General features: G+C 46.7%; 1 protein-coding gene across 7 annotated transcripts in view; it reads left to right on the plus strand.

Moving 5' to 3' along the window:
- CUX2 (cut like homeobox 2) overlaps positions 1–20,571 on the plus strand; it is a 283,380-nt gene that overhangs the window by 172,307 nt on the left and 90,502 nt on the right. For 5 of the 7 annotated variants that reach the window (XM_086681681.1, XM_086681683.1, XM_086681677.1 and 2 more), the window contains exons 2-3: positions 4,790–4,900; positions 8,608–8,655. The exons of 1 other annotated variant lie outside the window; for it this stretch is intronic. In XM_086681681.1, coding sequence (XP_086537807.1) covers positions 8,620–8,655 — 36 coding nt within the window. In that variant the 5' untranslated portion in view covers positions 4,790–4,900; positions 8,608–8,619. The remainder of the gene's footprint in view (positions 1–4,789; positions 4,901–8,607; positions 8,656–20,571) is intronic. One more of the 7 variants, XM_086681679.1, reaches the window with a different exon arrangement.

Consider the following 20,571-nt stretch of genomic DNA (forward strand, 5'->3'; position numbering starts at 1 on the left):
CTTTAAAATGGCAGAATCGGGGGCACGTGGATGGCTCAGTCGGTTAAGCATCTGACTCTTGATTTGGGCTCAGGTCATGATCTCATGGTTCGCAAGTTCAAGCCCCATGTCGGGCTCTGCACTGACAGCGCGGAGCCTGCTTGAGATTCTCCCTCTCCCTCTCTCTCTGCCCCACCCCTTCCTGCTTTCTGTCTCTCTCTCAAAATAAATAAAGTTTAAAAAAAATTGAAATGGCAGAGTCAGATTCAATTGATTTTTGCTGAAGTGTGGTACATACACTTACTGATGGACATGAGATGATTGTAAGCAATAAGTAGACCTGACTTTAGAAGGATCAACTCATGTCAGGAGGAACAGTTATTCCTTCTCAGTGCTCTTCCATCCCTTCTCCTTCTAACTAGAAGAAAGTCAGCCTGGTGCTACACTCCTTTTAACACCTCTCTAATATTTGGTGGTCTCCTTTTATAACAAAGAAAAATAGCAATGCTTTGTTTTCATTGTAATTTATTTCAGTGGCTACCATCTGTTTATGACCTAGGATTCTCTAGTGATAAAAATTTTTCCTTTTCAAATGCACTTATTCAGGTTAAAAAGAAGGGGAGGAAGTCATCATGAAGGTCAAGAACAGGCAAATTTTATCTGTGATGCTAGGATCAGAATAATGGCCACCTTTAGGCTGTACTCAAAAAGAGGAGGTACCAGGGATCCTTCAAAGGTGCTAGGAACGAACATGAACATTCTATATCTTGATCTGGGCAGTGGTTGCAAGGTGTAAAAATTCAGTCTTAAAATTGAACTTAAAGCTATACATACCTCAATCAAAAAGAAAGAGTCAATTTGAAGATAAATATTAAATAAATAGTGATTCATGTGGAATATCAATATGGCAAATGCATGCCAGAAGGGTATGTATGATTGAAGTTTGGACAGTGATGGACTGGACAACCTCAAAGTTTCCTTCTGGTTCATACATTCTGAGACTCTGAGTGCTTTGGAGGTCTAACTCTCACGTTTGTCCAGCATACTGGAGTGCAGACCCTCTCAGAGCTAGGGGCACTCGCCAGGCAGTGGACACAGTGGGCTGGTGGTTTCCATCTTCCCCAGAAGAGCCCTTCCTCCCCAACCCAGCTTCTTCCTGCTGTGCCTCGTCCTGGGTGCAGCTCAATCCCCACTTCCTTTTTCTCTGCGCATTGGCCCGAGCCTCAGCTGCATCCATCATCTGCTTCAAGCTCATTAAAATTATTTCTTTTTAGTTGCAAATGGGCTGTTTATGATGATCATTATTTGAATGGTCTGCGCCGGGCTCCGGGCTGTCTGTCTGCTGCTGATGGCAGGTTAATCAGATGAGTCTCCTCCCGGCCTGGGCCTGGTCCAAAGTCTGGGGCTGTGTTAATCATGGCTCCCCTAGGGCTGGGGGCTGAGGGCCAGCGGGGGGAGAGGAACCGAGTTCTGCTTGATCATCAAAGAAGAGGCCCTGCTAGCCGTGTATGTGTGCAGTGGCTCAGACACTCGTTTCTAAAATTCACCTTTAGACCAATGCTGGCTTATGTTTACGGGAGTTTTTCCCGTCCCTTCAAAATAAATATAGTGCTGTGAGCCTTTTTATTTTAGGTGTATTTATTTTAAAAGACTCTTGTTGATTCTGTTGTTGGCCCTCTTGCTTTGTTAATGTTCAAATATCCCATCTTTTAGGGTGAGAGGAGGTTGTTTTTAATGTTTTTCTTTGATGCAGTAAAACTTGGCCATACTCTGTTGGTCCTTTATTTATTTGTTTATTTATTTTTGGTGAGATTTTTATTGACCTGTGAAATCCAGAACTCTTAGGATCACTGATCTAGCAGGATGTTTTCTGAGCTCTCAGTTTATCTAAAAAAGCAGAATAGTATCAGCCAGTATGTCTTGAACACTTGGTACTGTGCTTAATGGTTTATACAACTATAGCATTTAAAACAAGCTCCCTGAATATCCCCCAGCCAGTGGGGAAGTGGAGCAGAAGCCCTATGAAGAGCCAGGCATTACATTTTGCCTTTATTATCCACCAAGGGGATAATCCACACCTGAACTATTAGAATTGACTGTAATTTATTTCTTAGTCCCTGCTTGAATCACCTAGTAGACACATTAATGTGCTTGTTACATGAGATAATGTATGTAAGGAGCTTAGCATGGTGCCTGACATATGTAAGCACCCAATGAATGGTAATTATGATTATTATTTACTATTACTATTGTTATTGATGGTGTTGTTGTTAGTGAGCTTACCAAGGAAACGTGGCGAGAATTCAGGGTTGAACGATGAGCATGGAAGCAGGCAAAGTTGAGAAGAACATGGATATTGTTTGTTCTTCTAGGACTCAACAGGACACCATGAGCTGGGCTTGCAGTAGGGCTGGGCCTGGGGGTTTGCCGATGTTCCTTGGCCTGGTCTTGCCTCTGCTGTGTCTGCAGTAGAGAGATTTACACCCCCAGCAGCCTAGGAGGTTGTGGTGAAGGGCCCCAGTGCAGCCACACAGCATAATTATCTGGTAGAACACATCAAGTCATTGGACTTATCCTGCTGTGAAATTTCTTCTCAGAGCCTGGATTTCATGTTTTAACTGAGGAGTCCAAGTCCAGCACCAACCAGGTATATTGGTTGCTGTGGTGTGGTGTGGGGAGGGGCAGTGTCCCAGAGATTAGAACATAGTGTCAGATACATGATAATCCAAAATCAAGTGATGTCAACACAAGTCACAGCTCTGCTTGTCCTACAGCAATGTAAAAATCCCATATTTGTCTTCAAGACAGATGAGAAAACCTAAAGAAAACTGAGAGCATTCTGTCCACCTGGCTGCACCACTTGGTTGGATTTTATCTACATTTGATCAGTCCTTTTCCTACAAACACAGACTTCTCTCTGGTCACTCAATATTTTGATTGTGTTTTCTTTATTGGAAACTATGATTATTTTAAAATAATGATAAATCAGAAGTCTCCCTTTTTTCTTCTGTCACTTTGGTAGACTGTCAGAAACTGTTTCTGTTTCTGTCTCTCCTAATGATACCTTCTTTCTCACCTGACTCAAAATTCCATGAAGTGTTTGTACTGGAAGCTCCAGTGCCTTTAAGTTGATGTACCTAGTGCTGTGGCATTGGATTGACTTCAGCACCTTGGAGAGCACCGCATTTCCCATTCCTTTGCCCCTCTATTTTAATCTCTGCTTTTATGCCTTGACCTTCTCTCTTCTAGTCCCATGGTTTTCCAACAAGGTTAGACATTTCTCCAGAAATAGAAATTCCCTTGCCAATTTCTCCCTAAGGCACCATAGGCAGAGACAGTTATGCTGGGCTTAGGGTAGGCTCTCCAGCCTCCAATGGGTATGAGGTTTATGGTGCTATGGTGAACTGCTATAGAGCAGATTTACCGACTCAGACATGATATAAGACAATTACCATGCATTTCGTCTCTTACAGGGAAAAGGATTTGCAGCGGGTTAATAGTACTTTTATTTCATTATCTAATGGTAAAAGTGTTTCATTGTGTGTGCAAGATGAATGCATATTAGCGATGACAAATGGGGTCTTTCAACACGGTGCCGGGGCTCATCATACATATGTTAGATTAAAGAGTTCACCCTAGAAATACACTCTTGCATCTGCGTGTGTGTTTTTAATAAATCTGATTGCAGAAATTTATTGCATCACCGGATTTAGGAAATTATGGGGCTTGATTGCTGCAAATATAATCGGGTGATATATACAGAAATGCTCCTCGAGTTATGGTCCAGAAAAAAAGCCCATCTCGGGATGGTGCAAGAAAGCAGCAGACCACATAAACAGCATTTCTTGAATTATGCAAATGAAATCCATGACAACTCATGGTGAATTGTACTCCCCTTGTGAAACTGCCACCGTTAAAGTGAAGAAAGCGGAGAGAGGGGTGATCAAATATACATGTACGACCAGCAGATATTGTCTGTGATGTGTGTAAGCTGGGGTGGCCCCTCCTTCCATCCCTCACTCTCTTTTTTTTTCCTGAATGGTACATCCTGTAAAAACCTGGTCTGGCTCCTTCATTGCACATAAGCAGCCAAGGCACCTTCCAATCCATTTCTTCTGAATCCAGGAGTCTTCAGTGAAATATTTCTTATACTTGAAGTGAACCTTAAATGATTTACTGCAGGATACACAAAAGGTCAGCTTGCTTCTTATTGGCACCTTCATTTTTCCAAAATCTACTGAAATTAAAAAGCCATCTATATCTTAAAAGGCGTATTTATGAACCCTTAAGTGTAAGTAAGTCATAGTTGGAACAGTTCCCACCTCTGATATATGAAAGCTGTCGACAGCACTTTCTTACACTATAATATGCCCATACAATATGCCGCACTTTACTATTTTGACACGGTTTGGAGATGTTTTCTACAGTTACTGACAAGCTTATGCCATCACTCCTTTGGAAATTTAAGAGGTGGGGCAGGGGGGTTGGGGAGAGGTATAAAAAAAATAGCTCCACCCAACTTTATGGGAGATTATTGATCTTCCGATGAGCAAAAAAAAAGCTGTCCTGGATTTTTTTCAGTTACATCCCCAGTTTTGTAAATTATTCATTTGTGCCAGGAGTCAATATCCTGTCTTTTCTCAGCTTTGTAAATTAAGAAAACTTGTTCAGAATGCTGTTTTGTATGATGATTAAAAAGGAAGAGGAGGGGGAAAAATCTTTTTCTTTTCTCTCTCTCTGTCTCTCTGTCTCTCTGTCTCTCTGTCTCTCTCTCTCTCTCTCTCTTTTTTTTTTTTTTTTATTGTTTCAGAAGGAGCTTAATTCCGTCGCTTCCGAGCTGTCTGCACGGCAGGAGGAGAGTGAACATTCTCATAAACATTTAATTGAACTCCGCCGGGAATTTAAGAAAAATGTACCTGAGGTACAGTATATTTGCCGTTATAGAATTAACTCAGTAGGAATGCAGAGTTTTCCCTGTTCAAACTATATTTTGGAAACTGTAGACATAAGTGACTAACAAGAAAAGAAGCTAATTAGCCACGACGAAAAAATTACAGCCCCCAACCTTTGGGTGTTTCTTGCTCTAGTGGTGCTCAGCGGTGCTGTCTAAAGTGAGGGCACGTTGCTTCTCCATTGAAGTTACTCTTTCTGAGGTTCTCTAAAACATCCATTCCCCACCCCCACCCCCGCCCACATTCATATCTAGTCAAACACCTGGCCTTGACAGAAAAGACAATGTCTCTAGGGTTCTTGATTTTATTTTACTTTTCCATTGGTGTCTGGGAGAGGACAGCTATAGGCTTCCCTACCTTCTCTGGGCCTTCCCTCCATCTCCTCTGAAACTGCCTCCCACTGACATAAACAGGCCTCATTCTTCCCCTTCACCTCTTGCCTTGTAGCTCCACCCATCTGCTCTGCCTTTCCCAGCTGACTTGAAGTGGTCCAGATAATGACAAGTCCCCTCCCCCCACCCCCCATGCCATAAGGCCCCCCTCAAGGGAAGAGACTAGAATGGACTTGTTTTTGTTCTTTACAGGGGTGAATGTGTTAATTCTTTTACTTTCTCTATCAGGCCCCCTGTTGCTGCTCACATTTAAAAAAAAAAAAAAAAAGATGGAATAAACACGATAGGAAAAATAAAGCCTTCTGATTGCATATAATGTCATCAAGGATGTGACACATCAGAGCCACAATGGGAAACAGAGACCTGACTGCCCCCAAAGCCAGTTGTGCTTCTCTGTGTCGTCAGAGATTAATAGTTGACCTCTATGTCCTAACCTACTCAAGTGGCCTGGATCTTGGAGGAGGGTTGGGCAGCAGCTGGCAATTCTGGAAGTATCAGACCTGGAAATATTGATCCCAGTCTGCCTGTTAGAATCACCCAGGAGTTCTGTTGCCACCTTGCTGATGGAGGAGGGGGCCATGGAAAGATGGAGAAGAGGCAGGCCTACCCAGGAATCGGGCTACATGAGCACAGAGGGTTCGGGTCTTCTAGCTGTGAAATCTTCCTCACACAAGTCATAAGTATGTTCGGTTCTTCAAAGCAAGAAGAAGAAGTAGGCTGCAGCTAGAACCTGCCCATGGAGCGATTAGGGAAGGAATCTTAGGTTTGAGAGCTGAGGGAGGGTGCTCCAGGAGAAGGGGCAGCAATCTCAGATCCGAGTGTCTCCCATGTTGCGGCTTCAGAAGGCCAAGTCAAGTCCTTGGTTTGACTCCTGGAGCTAAGAAGGCATAGGTAATGCTGAGCATCCTTTGTTTCCCTCTAAGAACAGATAGTGGCTTATTATTTAAACTGATTTTCTGCCTAGAAAGAGGACACCAGAAGCTTCACCTCTGACTCTCCATTCTGTGGGAAGCAGAGATGAAATGGCCCTAGATCTTCCCAGCCCTACATGCTTTCTCTCCAGTCAGCACAAACCCTCCATCTCATCCTCCTCCCCGGGGGCCACATGGGAGCCCCCCGGGTGATGAGGGAAATCCAGGCCAGGTTTTAAGCCTTGGAGTTCGGCTTACATAATTTCAATACTGCATAATTATGCAATTATGTAATTAGAAGGAATAAGTTTCCATTCCTATTATAGTCGCGCCTCTGAAAATTCTCATTTTTGGAACTAGTCTCTCCTGATGGGGAGAGTCATGCCAAGGCTTTATTTAAGAACATCATCTGGCTGGTGCCCAACTCACCTCCTGCTGGTGCCTATGCTCAGCTTCCCCCCTAAGGGTGAAGCATACAGGACAAGGAGCTTCTAGAAATGGTCAGCATTGGCCCAAAGTTGGCCCTCAGATTTGAATCCCTTAAATGCTCTCAAGTGTGCCAACAGCTGGTTTGGGTTGTCTGTTGACCTGCATTCAGATGATAGCTGAGCCACTCGCGTACTGTGAGACTTGAGCAAGCCAGCCCCTCTCAGCGCCTTGGTCTCCCCTTCTGGAAATTCAGGGGACTGGAGAGATGGTTTCTGAGGCCCCTTCCAGCACTAATGTTTCCTGAACCTGGACCAGAGGTTTCCTACTGGTGTGTTTTATTTGGTCTGTAAACTCAAGTTTTACAGTAAGTTTACCAACGTTTAACATCTCAGATTTCACCCAAAACCTCAAATTTCCAGTACCTTTTGAGATTCTTTGGTAGATCTGGTCACACAGAGGCTCATGCCCACATGGCAGTCACCAGCTGGAGCTGAACAACTGCCACCCCCATCACACAGTGCTTGAGTTCTCCCAAGATTTGCCACGGGACCTCCCAGCCTGCCTACCTCATGTCCACTTCCCCCTGGCCTCTGAGGACATTAGAGTTCACAACGTGGGACCTAGGTTTTTGTGCATTTCCTTTTCCATGGCTCAGCCCATGCACCCCATAGTTCCTTGTGATCAAATCCGCTAGATAGATTCACATGAACTCCTGTGTGCTTCCTGAAGATCCCCAGCATGCCATCACTATATCACTGGCTCTGAGGAGCCCTGGGAAACACCTGATCAGTGAGGAGGGGTGCCCAGGACCCAGAAGAGAGATAATTTCCAGGGACAGTAGCACAACCTTATTTCGTAATTAAGGGATTTATTCTTCACCTAAACTTAAGTATCTTGTGCCCACGTCTTCCTTTCCACTTCTCCCCACTGCCTCTCTCTCCCCCACACTCTTGAGCCCTTCACATCTCCTCCTTCCATGGGAGTTTCTTGTGGGCCATGGCTGACAGCAGTCATGGAATCACCAGTGGGTCTCAGAGGAAACTGAAGCATTTAGGGTTGGAATCTTGCAACACTAGGTTCTAAAAGGCCTCCCTCTTGTGTGCTGGGGAGAATTCACAGGAGCCAAGCAGGGAAGCCCTTGGGGCTGGGAACCTCAAGGTCGTTTGTGAAAGACAGGAAATTGGGGTCCAGAAGTAGGATGCTCCCTTCTGAAGATAGCCCACTGCCATAAAGTTTACTAAACATTCACAGAGCCCTTCCTCTGATCTGGGCACCATGGAGGTGCCCCTGCCAAGTTCCCAAAAGCTGCACATTCTGGTGAAGAAGGAGAGACAAGTACAGAAGTTATGTTGCTAAAATGCAAAGTGAAGTGTTTGCCGGAGAGGGGCAGTTGGGTGAGGGGAAGCAGAGATGGCCACCTGGAAGAGACAGCCCTGAGCAAATGCTTCAAGGACAGAGGTTTTTATGAAGAGACTTCAGTGACATGGTGCTGGGTGTGGAGAGTTGAGGCCACCTCTCCATCCCCCCCGCCAATCCCCCACTCCAAAAAGTGTCACATGATGCACCACCAATCCCCATGAGTACTTTGCATAAAAGAGTATTCCACGATCAGATCTATTTGGGAAATGCTATTTCCTTCCCCCTCTTCCAGAAATGCACAAGGTGCATTATACTAAAGGTTCCAAAAAGTCTTGCAGGGAAGAAACTTGATGTTGGACTTTCTTTCCCAGTCTGATTTGGCTTGGCACCATGTGTGTGTGTATGTGTGAGTGTATCTGTGTGTAGGTGTATATATGAGAAACCCTTATGAAATCCCACAGATGCACATCCCACGGGACACATTTGGGAAATGCTGACCTAGGGGACAACAGTGCACTGCAAGCAGGGGCCATGGGGGTATCCCACCTGGCACTGTAGTGAACTCTTCGCTGATCTCTTTTTCAGGAAATCAGAGAGATGGTGGCTCCTGTATTAAAAAGCTTCCAAGCTGAGGTAAGACCCAAGGCCAATGGCATGTCACAAAAACATTCCCTGGTTCCCTCTCCTGTCCCACCTGGAATTGCCAGAGGAGGCCAGCAGCCTCTGGAAGCTTGGGAGAAACCTGCCTACCCCCATTGCAAACTCTGCCCCATTCTCTCTGGATCAGCCAATGATGACATAGTAAGAATGGGTTCTCCATTCTGTTTGATGGGATTCCAGTGTCTGATCCCAAGAAATCTCCCTCTTCCTAGACTTTGTCCAGCCTTACACCAGCTCTGCTATACATAGTATCTGTGACCTTGAATGAACCACCTCACCTTCCAGGCTTGGTTTCCCATTTTTTAAATCAAGAGGTTTGTCTTCAGTGACCTTTGCTGTCCCTGGGCATTCTGCTCTGCTTTGATTCTCTAAGGCAGTCTTACAGATAAGTCCAAACAGTTACCAGCCCACCCTGAAATTCTCTACTGACCCACCATCTGAGTATAAAATCAACACTGTTCATGTTCTTTCCTGACAATCCACCGGACCCTGTTCCTTTGGCAGCAGCTGAGCTGTCTTCAGCCAGTTGTTTCTCTTGCCTTCCTGGAGCCCTGTGATGAGGCCAAACCTCCTCCATTTCTCCTCTTGACTTGAATTTGTGACCAGGATTCTGAGAACGTCCACTTGTCCTGCGGGCAAGGGAGGCGGGCTAGGAAGAGAATGGAATTACACTGAGGCAGGGTAGTGGAAGGGGAAGCTGTTTGTCAAATGTTCCATCTTCAGGGGGCTCTTCTCAGTCTCCCCTGGATTTAGGCAGGACCTTGGAAGGGCTGGCCCTTCTCAGAACTCTCCGATGGTGACACATTTTAAGTCTGTCATCCGCCAAGCGCCACATTACTTTAAATCTGTCTCTTTGGAACCGCGTAAGCGCATAAGGCAATATTAAAGTAAACAATAACTGGATTTACACAAATGTCGCTGATTTCCATATTTTTCATCCCTTCATTTTATTACTGAGTTGACTGATGTGCTTATTTATTTATAGGGCCATCCAGTATTGATTCATTTGGTTGTGAGGTGCCTGAGCTGAAGGGGGAAAAACAAACCAGAAAGAAGACCAATAATGTTGGGAATTTGTTGTCATGGCTTTGTGTTTTTTTAAAAAAAGAGGTTCCCATCTGCCAAGCCCTGGTCCCATGAGGGATGCTCAGCACACAAGACCTCTCAGGCAGCTGATTTCTCTGCCCAGCCTGAAGACAAGCACTGAGCAGCGCTTTTTCAGCTGTTCCCTTGCTTGGGCTGTGGGCAGAGCTTCTCTTAGCCACTTAGAGCCTCAGTTTCCCTATCTGTTCATGGGAATAAAGACACTCCAGACGTTTTTGTGTTGTTTTATGGACTAACTGAGATATATTGCAGGGAAGGGTTTTAATGTAATGCCTGGCACATTGAAAGCTACTGGGCGATAAAGAGCAGACTCTGGAGCCAACCTGGGTTTGAACCCTACCTCTGCCAGTTCCTCACTGTTTGACCTTATGCAGGTTACTTAACCTCTCGGTGCTTTTGTTTCCTTATCTGTAAAACTGGGTAATAATTGTACCTCCTTCATAGGGTTGTGATTGAGGAAGAGCAAAGTTAATGCTCATGGAGTGCTTAGAACATTGCCTTATGTTGGTAGTCCTGATTATTTTATTATTCCTGTTATCAGTCACCTCCAGTACAGGTTTATTTGGCCTCTGCTATGCATGGGCTGGAATCTGCCTCTTTCCTAAGTGGGTGTTCAAGGCTTTTTTCCAGAAGAAGGGGGCTTTCTGTCCCTGTAGGAAGCAGGTGTGACTTACATCATTTTTTCCATAGGAGAAAGAGTTCAGTGTTTTGTTTGGGTGATGATCCAGAAAACAATCAGTGCAGTATGGCAGAAAGCATGTACAAATCAGACTGAGGCAGGCCTAGCTTCAGTCTCAGCACGGCTGCTTACCTAGCTGTGTGGCTAGGGAGAGGTTCCTTAACCTCTCTGAACTGCAGCTTTCCTCCTCTGGCAAATGGAAGTTAATAGTAAAGATTCAAAGAACTAAGGGTGGAGGCAGTTGACACAGCGCCTGGTACACTGTTGGTACCCAGTAACTTACAGAGGGAGAGAAGGTTTTAGTTGGTCCAAAAGGGAAGACAAAGCTGAATTCTCATTTCCAAATTCATGTGGCATGTTGAATTCACTGTTTTAATAGCTGAGGATCTCCAAATAACTTCGTTAATTTTCTTAAGAGGGCTTTCCATCGTCCCTTTAATGTACCAAAAAGACTACATTTATCTGGAGTTTTATTCTTGAAACCCCTGCTTTCCTCATGATCTATTGACTAATCCATTGCAGCCGCCATGTCCCTCCCTGCGCCTCCAGGGAGAAACGCCGCCAAAGAAAGGTGTTAATAAAAAGCATCTTCGTCTTCGTCCAGAACAAACTGCTCATGCACAAGCCGTTCATAATCCAAATTTGATTTTCATTTTAATTTTTTTAATGAGGGTTCATCCTTTATGCCACTTCCCTCTCCCAATCCACCAGGCTCCAGGCTCAGAGCGGAGAATTCCCAAGAGGGCATTAATCACCTCCCAGGAATATTCCCTGAGGCAAACACCATCTCAAGTCACATAAAGTAGCCCATAAAACGCCGGGGCTGAATATTCCTTCTTTCCCAGTATGGGCCTCTTGTTGAAATATAACATGTTCAAGTTCATTCTTTAATTTCATTTCACCAGCCCTGGTATATACTGAATCTGGGCATCCTTTTTATCGTTTTATTCTGTATATGTGTGGGCTTTTTTTTTTCTTTTTTCTTTTTTCTTTTTCTTTTTCTTTTGTGTGTGTGTGTGTGTGTGTGTGTGTGTGTGTGCGCGCGCATGCGTATGCGTGTGCTGGTGGGAGGGGTGCAGAGAGGAAGTGAATTTGCCCTGCTGTGAATCAAGGAAGCTTTTTCTCTCTGCCTTGATTGCTTAAAGGACAGTCTTGATTCCCCCTGCTCAGGGAAACAAAGACAGCCAGAGAAGGTGGCTTAATGGAGACAGCTTGAAATGGCCAAAGTTTGAATATCCTTGCGCTCAGAGAAAAGAGCAAGACGAAAGCCCCGCTAATTACAAAAGTTGCTTTATGAAAGATAATTCAAAGCAATAATTTAGCAAACATAATCAAGTCGCACAGATGGGGTTGTTGATGGATGGATTGCAACATGCAATTAGCAGCTCTCGCAGTTACATATCATTAACCCTCCGAGCACAAAAATTATTTTCTCATTATTAGTTGAAAAGGTAAAATTAAGCTGACTAGACAGTAAAGGAACAAACTACAATTAATTACCTTCATTTATTACAGTCATTATTTTAAACTTATTTTTACTTGGAGAGAGAGATGAAAACATCTAAATTAAAAGTTTTGTTATGCTAAACCAGAGGTGAAACTTTTCTAAGGAGTGTGTGTACTGGCCCAGCCAGGAAGATGGCAGGGCCACTGTGAGATTTTTTTCTCTCTGCTTCCTTCTTCTTCCACCAGGAAGGACATGTAGCCTGAATGATGGAAAACCCTTTGGTTGAGTTGGAACAGACACATTAACCTGGGCCTGATGGAAACACTTCAGTTTGGGAACCACGGGGGCTGATGCAGAGCCTCTAATCTCCAGGGGAGACAGGAGAGCATGGCCATCAGACGTCCAGGGTCTGAGTTCCACCTGAACACTGACAAACTTATGTGACTTTGGCCAAGTGACTTCATGTCTCCGAGCCACTGTTTCCTCCACTGTGACAGCTCATAGGATTGCATGAGGTTCAGTGAAATCCTCTGTCAGGTGGCTGGCGAGTCTGATTCTCATTGTGGTGGGTGTGTTTGGTGGCATGGGGCCAAGATATTCTCTCTCTGTTCTGTCAAGGTCTGAGGGAGCTTGTGTGGCATGACCCCCTTCTAGGAGCTTAGAAACGAGACCAAGGTGCCACTTGTGAGAGACATATTCATCATCTGTTGAGTCCATGCAATCATGTGTTCACTCAACAAACCTTTACTGAAGCCCTACTGCATTCCAGGTGGTATTCTAGATGCTGGGCCTAGTGAGGGTCACGACCTCGCAGTTAACTAGACACCTGTTGATGTGGGGAGGGCAAGTATTTGTGCAAGCCCCAGAAGGGCCTCCTTTCTGCTTGGAGCCTTGCAGGTCCACTTAACAGATACTTGTGAAGCACCTACTATGTGCCGGGCTCCAAGTGAAAGCTGTGGAAGGCCCAAAGATGGTGAGACACCATCTATGCCCTCAAGGAATGTCACTAGGAGTTCGGTCCCTATGATTGAAATAATGTCCAGGAGTCAAGAGCTCACGGGAGGCCTCTTAGTTTCCTCTTAGAACTTCTGCTTCTTTTCTGAGCTTCACGTTCACACTCATCCCCTGCATAACTACAATGTGTCTGGCATTACCCCCTCAAGAAGTGGAGCCTGTGTCTTCCATTCTTTGAGTCTGGGCCTGTGTCCACTTGAGTCACTAGAATGTGGTGGAGGTGACCCTCTTCCAGTACCAGCTGGAGGTCTTCGCTGGACTGGTGATTCTGCCTCCTGCTGCTTGCAGCCCAACCTTCGTGTAAGAAGTGTGACTTGCCCAAGACCACTCTGCTGTGAGAAGCCCACCCTGTACAGAGGGGGCCTGGGGGATGACGCTCCACGTGGATGAGGGGCTAGGAGCACTAAGGTACCAGGCGTGAGTCAGGGAGCCACGCTGGCCATCCAGCCCAGTGGAGCCATCAGGCCAGTGCGGCTGAGCTGCCATCTGGCTGTGGACTGCCTGAGAAATAACAAGAGAACTGCCCAGCTGAGCCCCATCAGCCCACAGAGCCATGAGAGACAATAAGAAGTCATTGTTTTGAGCCACACCATTTTGGAGCAGCTGGTTACACGGCAACAGATCACCAGAACAGCCAGGATCTACAGACTGCCAGTTCTTTCCCTCTTTCCCCTGATCCTCAGCTCCCTTCTCCCTCTCTCCTCTCCCCTCCTTCTCTCTTCACCTTCTCCCTTTTCTCCTCCACCTCAGCTCCCTTCTCTCAGCCTTTTGTCAGATTTCCGCCCTCTCCAGACATCTTCCCCCAGCACCAAGTTCTTAGGCCTTCATCCCTTCCGAGTGCGGCCATCTCCCCTCACTCCAGAGGGAGAGTTCTGGGTGCTCCTGGAGCAGAAGCCAGGGCACACAGAAGGCACACCGCCTGCTCAGCTTCGGGCCTGGCATTGCCCTGCAGATGCCCAGGGGGGAGGGTCAACAGTTTGGATGATTTTGTCTCTTCTCCTTGTGTTTCTTCTGATGGGATTGGGGCACAACTCTGAGACAAACCCCAATGGCTAAAGGTCAGAGCAGATGGAAGGTCTGTTTGCAGAGGAGCAGAAAGGTAGTGGTGAAACAGGGATTTGCAAGGAAGCAAAAGGTGGAGTCTCACTGCCTCCCCTGTAGGCCATTTAGGTGGCAAAGCAAAGCCCGGTGCCCCCCAGCTTGACAGCTCCACCTCGGTGAGTGTTTGTTGGCTGAGTTGATGACTCAACCAGTCAGCCAACCAACCAACAAATAGATATGTTTAACTCTAGTCCAGTTAGATGTCCTCCACTGTGCCATCTGGCAAATGGGATGGGGACGCTTTTCCCCCTGGTTCACATGGGTTTCGGGGGTGCCACCATGGTTGGAGATGTAAGATATCATAACCTGCTGTAGTTTGAAGCCTTACAGACCCTTCCCTGCAGACTTCACCCAGCCAAAGGTGCCCAACACCCTCTACCCTGAGTGCCTCTCACTTTCATGATAGGCAGAGAGCTGGGAATTCTCTTCTTTTGACCACATCCACCTACCAGGATCTTGTGATTGATCAGACCCAGGCCAGGATGCCCACAGTGCCCCTTCCTGATCTGGGTATCACTAAGCCTCATTGCCCACTGTTGTCAGTGAGCAGCCAGGCTTGGCACCGAAGGTGGGCCTTGCCTTTGTTAGAGAAGCCTCCCGAGGTGACTTTTATTGCATGCTACTATATACTGCATACTTTCTAATGGTTATATCATGTGTTTTTCATAAGATTTCTAATCAGGGAGAGGTTCTGTGATTAGTCCCTTTTACAGATGAGGAAACTGAGGCACAGAGAGGAGAGGACCAGCATTTCATCTAGAGCCCAAGTCTGTACCTGAGGCAGGGAAAGAAGCTAGGGGGCATGGATTCAGGCCCAGGAAGGTGGTGTGGGATCAGAAAAGTCCTTAGGGCAGAAACCCAAGGCCAGTGGGCCCCAGCATTATCTGGCCCCTGCCTGCCGCTCACCTCGAGCAGCAGGCAGCCTAACTTGTTCCTAGCTCAGAGTGTTTGTACTTGCTATTCCCTCTGCCTAGAATGCTCTCCCTGGACCATCTTTTTGCCTGATTCACTCCTTTCAAGTGTCAGATCCTCGGGGAATAAGGAAGCCCTCCCTGACCAACCCTGCACCCTGGTCAGTCTTGGACACCGCTCCTCCCACCCCTGCCACCTTTCACAGCACAGCCCTTGTACTTGTCCACCATGACACTTAGCGTAAGTCATCTTTACAGGCGCCAGATCATTCAAGGCCTTGGGGCTACTTTAAGGGCTTTGGCTGTGACTCTGAATTAGGTGAGAGCCATAGGAGACTTTATAGTAGAGGGGGGACCAGGTCTGACTCAGGTTTCAGATGCTAATCAACTGCTAATCAGATGGCATGGAGGCACGGTGACTGAGAGGAGGGGGCTGTACCCCTCTTACACCACCTCCATCCAGTGCCCAGAGCCCGAGGTCATCATTGGCTTTGACATTGTCTGTTCCAGCCCTGAACACTGGGGATCATTTTTCCCTCCCAGGCAGTCATGGGCAAGGAAGGGAGTCCTAACCCAGGACAAGATTCTGAACAGGTCAATATGTGTTCCTGCAGGCAAGCTGCCTGAGAAAGACATGGAGGGGGACCTCACAGTTCAGATCACCTGAGACAGACATGTGTCTTCCTACCTAGGCCACAACCCCCCAGCCCTACGTGCCATGTCCTAATTTGGTCCCTGTGCTCCCCTTTGTTTTGCACGTGCCTACAGGACTCCTGCCCTTCCCTTTGAGCTGAAGTTTAATTTCAGGGCCTTTTTTTTTTTCTTTTTGCCTTTTTACATTATTTGCTCGTCCAGCTATTTTTGATGTCTTAACTCTCTTGCTCCCCAAACTACCCTTTCTCAGTGGCTCCCAGCACTGTCATGACCATCCTTTGTAAGTGAGGCCTCCTTAGGGCGACAACTGACATTAGACACATGTAGTCCTGACCAGCCAGTAAGACCAGGAAGAAATTGCCTTGCTGACCAGAAGGACCCACGGGAAAGACAAGCACTGGGGGCAAGCATAGGTTCTAGAGCCAGGTTGGCGCTGGCTTGCATCCTAGCTCTCCGCTTCCTGGCTGTGTGACCCTGGGCAAGTCACTAAATCTCTCTGGGCCTTGGTTTTCTTGTTTTCTAAGTGGAGATAATAATAGTACCCACCTCATAGGGTGCATGTGAGGATTAATTGAGTCAATACATGAAAAACCCCGGGAGCAAAGCCCAGCATATGTAGTGAGTGCTCCTTGAACTTAAGTTGGCATTTCAAGTGGACGAGTTGAGACTTGTCTCATCACATTTATTCCTCCCACAAGCCTCATGAGTAGGCTTCTGGTCTCACCCATTTTTCGGGTGAGGTAACTGAGACTCAGCAGCCAGCATGTGGTGGTGAGTAGCTCAGTCTGGATTTTTAGCCAGCAAAGTTTTTTGAGCCTTTAGTAAAGCCTCTCACGTTTCACTGCCTCTCAGCGACACAGTGAGAGAGGTGCTGCTGGTATCGTCCCCTCTTACAGGTGAGAAATTGGGGCTCAGAGAGGTTGGCCGCTGGTCTAAGCTCACACAGTTCTTCACCCACAGAGCAGAGTCTGGAAGATGGAAACCTCAGTTTGGAGGGCTAAACAGAGGCATGGCGGTACAGGAAACACCGAGGATGTGGACTCTAGATTGAAGGCCAGAATTGGACACTTGCAGGTGGTTAGGGCTGGGGAGGACCTCATCACTCAGCCGGATGCATGCCTTTCAGATGTGACTTTGCTGAGCTTTTTCAGACAGAATCCACCAGGGAAGCCCAGCCCATAAAGGGAGCTGGGATTCAAACCCAGGTCTGCACACTCAGCCCAGAACTTGGCATATAGAAGTGGCTCTGTAAACAGGGTGTCGCTCGCAAGATGCAATGAGAGGGACTTCTGTCCCTCCCACTGCCCCCAGCTTGCACATGTACACACACTCTCCCTACTCCCTCCTCTTTGATGACTTAATAACTTTGATGGCACAAGTCTCCTTGGCTTCCATAATGAGTCTTGCCCCTTTGGTTTTACCCTGACCAGCTTGGGGTAAAACTTAGAATGAGCTGAACATCCTTCTGAATTTAATATTAAGAACCCACCAAAGCATCATTGAGCCTGTCACGCTGCATTACAACCAAATTAAGAACCAGCAGCGATCCTCTTTCATTCGGTATCATATGCCTTATAAAGTAAATTATTAATGCTTTTTTCCCCCCAGTTAAGCAGTTATTTGCAGTTGTTCCGGGTATTTCTCATTAGAAATAACATCATCTAAAGAACGATATTGATTGATTTTTTTTAATCTTGGAATCATGGACGTGAACCACATATTTATATGACATTCCCTTTAACTAGAATTCTCATGCTTTATTTTTATATTATTGATCTTTTTGACACGAATTGCTTTTTGGCCTTGTGTGAACGTTGTAAGCTTTCCGCCTGCAGAGGAATGGGTCGGCGTCTGGGCCAGGCTGGGAAGAGTGATCGCTCCAGCGGTGTGGCGGTAACATTCCCGCACATTTAACAACAATTAGTCTATGCTGACGCCATGGTAGGCTTTCGTGTATGAAAATTTACAAGCCTTTTAATGGACTGCATTATGGAAGGCCATGCGGGGCCAGTCGGCGGGGAGGTGAGGCCGCCAGGCGCGCATCCATCTCGTGGCGCTGTCAGCCAAGTGTCTGTTAGCGCTCCTGTCTGCCTGGGGGTGGCAGGGAGCAAAGCAGAAGCTACCGCAGCCGCTAGCCCACAACACCAGCAGTCACTCCTGCATCCATCCAGTAGATCTTTGTTGAGCACCTACTATGTGCCAGGCATGGATGGTGCAAGATGCCGGGGCTGAGGTGGTGAGCATTCTTATTCACTCATGTTCAGAATACAGTTGAGCACCTGCTGTCTGCCAGGAACAATGCTAAGCACGCACAGTGAGAGGGTGAACACAAATTACTTATTCATCAGGCGCCCTCGGTGGAGTGGAAATGACATAAGCCTAGATTTGCACCTGGGTTCAAATCCCAGCTGTGTCCTTTGGCGCGGTTTTTAGTTTCCCTGACTGTAAAACAGGGATGGTAACAGTCCCCACCCCCAGGGAGGCTGGGAGGATCCATGCAGATAAAGAGCTTGATGTGGGGTAAACCTCCCAGAGGCGGGACTGTAGAATCATGATCATTTAGTGTTGTTGCCCTTTACTCTCCAGCCAGCAGTCCCTAGAACACCTATGCACACCCCTGCTTCCCTTTTCAGTTCCACTGAGACCTTCACTCCACAGCAGACACTTATTTGGCACTTGTTGTGTACCAGGGTGGGTGCCAGGCTCTAGAGATATGGCAGTGAGCACCCCAGGTTCTGTTCCTCATGACACTCACGGCCTAGTGGGAGAGACAGACAGATGGACACACACCCCTTGGTGCCGCTGACAGTCACGGCTGTGATTGAGTTTCACATGACCAGAATGTGGAGTGGGAGAGATTAAACTAGCCCACTCATTCCCTCATTCAAAAACTATTTCCTGAGCGTCTGCTATGTGCAGACCCTGTTCGGGGCCCTCGGGACACTACAGGTTACAAGAGAGACAGGGCCTGTGTCCCTGGGGAACTCAGAGTACATTGGGGCACAAGGCACATTTGCATCGTACACATAAATTACTTGAAAGGCAGCATAGTGCAGTGGTTAAGAGCACAGTTCTGGAGCCAGACAGCCTGGGTTCAAACCTCTGCTCTGCGGCTTGCTAATTGTATGACCTGGGGCAAGTTATTTTTCTCTCTGTGCACCTTGATTCCTTCATCTGTAAATGGGACTCTTTATAGTCCCTATCTTACAAGGTAAGTGTGAGGATCAATTGAAGTTATAGATGGAAAGGTTTAAAATAATGGTGCAAAGAAAGTGGAGATGGGTATCAGAGGCTAAGCCCTGACCGTGGTTATGGCGACGAGCCTGATTCTGATTCTAAAATCATCCAGCTGTGTATTAACTAACTACAGACATGCTGAAAGCTGCCAAGGCAAAATGCAGTTGCACCCAAAAGGCCCCATGCTTGCCTTCCCTTTGTTCTAGCTCAGAGGGCTGAACTGCATGACCCCCTAGGGTTATTATTACCATGGTGGGGCCCTTGAAGTGCCATCCCCAAGTTTAGGTACTACAGCAGGAACCTTCCTCGATGTGAGTGTCCTCTGTGAGGTGAGCCCTGCAGGAGGCCCTCATCACAGTATCACAGTCAGCCCCTCCTTTTGCCCTGAGTGGCAGGAATGAGGCCCAGAGAGGGTAAGAAACCCCCCTAGGGTCACACAGCCAAGAAAAGGACCCAGATGCATTTTCAGGTCCATGTAATCCCCATACCTAGAGGGGCCTCAGTCAGGCAGCTAATGAAAGCAAAAACACTGGATGTGGAGTCTCGAAAAACTGGGTCCAAGCCCCACCACTGCCTCTTGGCTGTGGGACCTTGGGCAGGTCACTTCACCAGCCTCAGGCTCTTGCCCTGTAAAATGGGTTCTTATAATGACCACCTTGTTTGTTCGGAGGGAAGGTGGGAGAGACAGGCAGATCACCACATGGTCACCAAGCATAAAGGAAACCGTTTCCTCTAAGTAACTGGCAGCATCCTTCCATCTAAGGCTTTGCTATTTAAAGTGTGGTCCATGGACCAGCAGCATCTGCATCACCTGGGTAGAAATGCAGTCTTGGCCTCCCAACATCCTCCCCCAGATCTCCTGAATCAGAATCTGCAGTTGAACAAGGTGCTTTAGTGTGATTTGCATGCACACTGAAGTTTGAGATGTTCAACCTTAGATCAGCCCAATGGCTTTCAACCCTGACTGCCCAGAGGGATCTCCTGAGGGCTTTAAAAAAAAAAAACAACACTGGGACCTGGGTCTCACCCCAGAGAGGCCAGCATTCTTGGTCTGGTATGAGGCTTGGGCATCAGGATTTTAAAAGCTTCTGCTGGAATTCTAGCGTTTGAGGAGTTCTGCCCTAGAAGCTTACCATCTACTGGAGAAGCCAGACACATGGAAATAACCAGTGGTGTGCTGATAAATACTGAACAACGGGCAGGGGTGGGGGTGGGGGAGGGAGGTATTTGGATCATCTCCCGCTTTCCATGGTGTAAATACTTCCACTGTGGCCAATTTCAAGCTGCCAGCATGGAATTGGGAAGACATGCACAGTGGCACTCCTGTAATACCTCACCACGCAGATGTAATAGATGTAAGGAACCTCAGAGCACAGAGAGTAGTGAAATGTAATCAAATAATTAGGAAGTAGTGAGTACTGAATATGTATTTCCTTTTTTCCCCCAATTTTTTTTTGGCAAAATACATGTAACTTCAAGTTTATACCGTCTGAACCATTTTTAAGTGTAGAGTTCAGTGGCATTAAGTACGTTCACACTGTTGTGTAACCATCACCACCATCCATTTCCATAACTTTTTTCATCTTCCCAAACTAAAACTCCATACCCATTAAGACAATAACTCCCCATTCCCCACCCCTGGCAACCACCATTCTTGTTTCTGAATCTCATTTTGGCTACCGTAAGTAATTTATAGAAGTGGAATCATGCAGTCGTTGTAGACTTTCTATGGCTGGCTAATT

Source organism: Puma concolor, chromosome D3 (assembly GCF_028749965.1).
Source record: "Puma concolor isolate L17-30 chromosome D3, mPumCon1.1.hap2, whole genome shotgun sequence".
Classification (NCBI taxonomy): domain Eukaryota; kingdom Metazoa; phylum Chordata; class Mammalia; order Carnivora; family Felidae; genus Puma; species Puma concolor.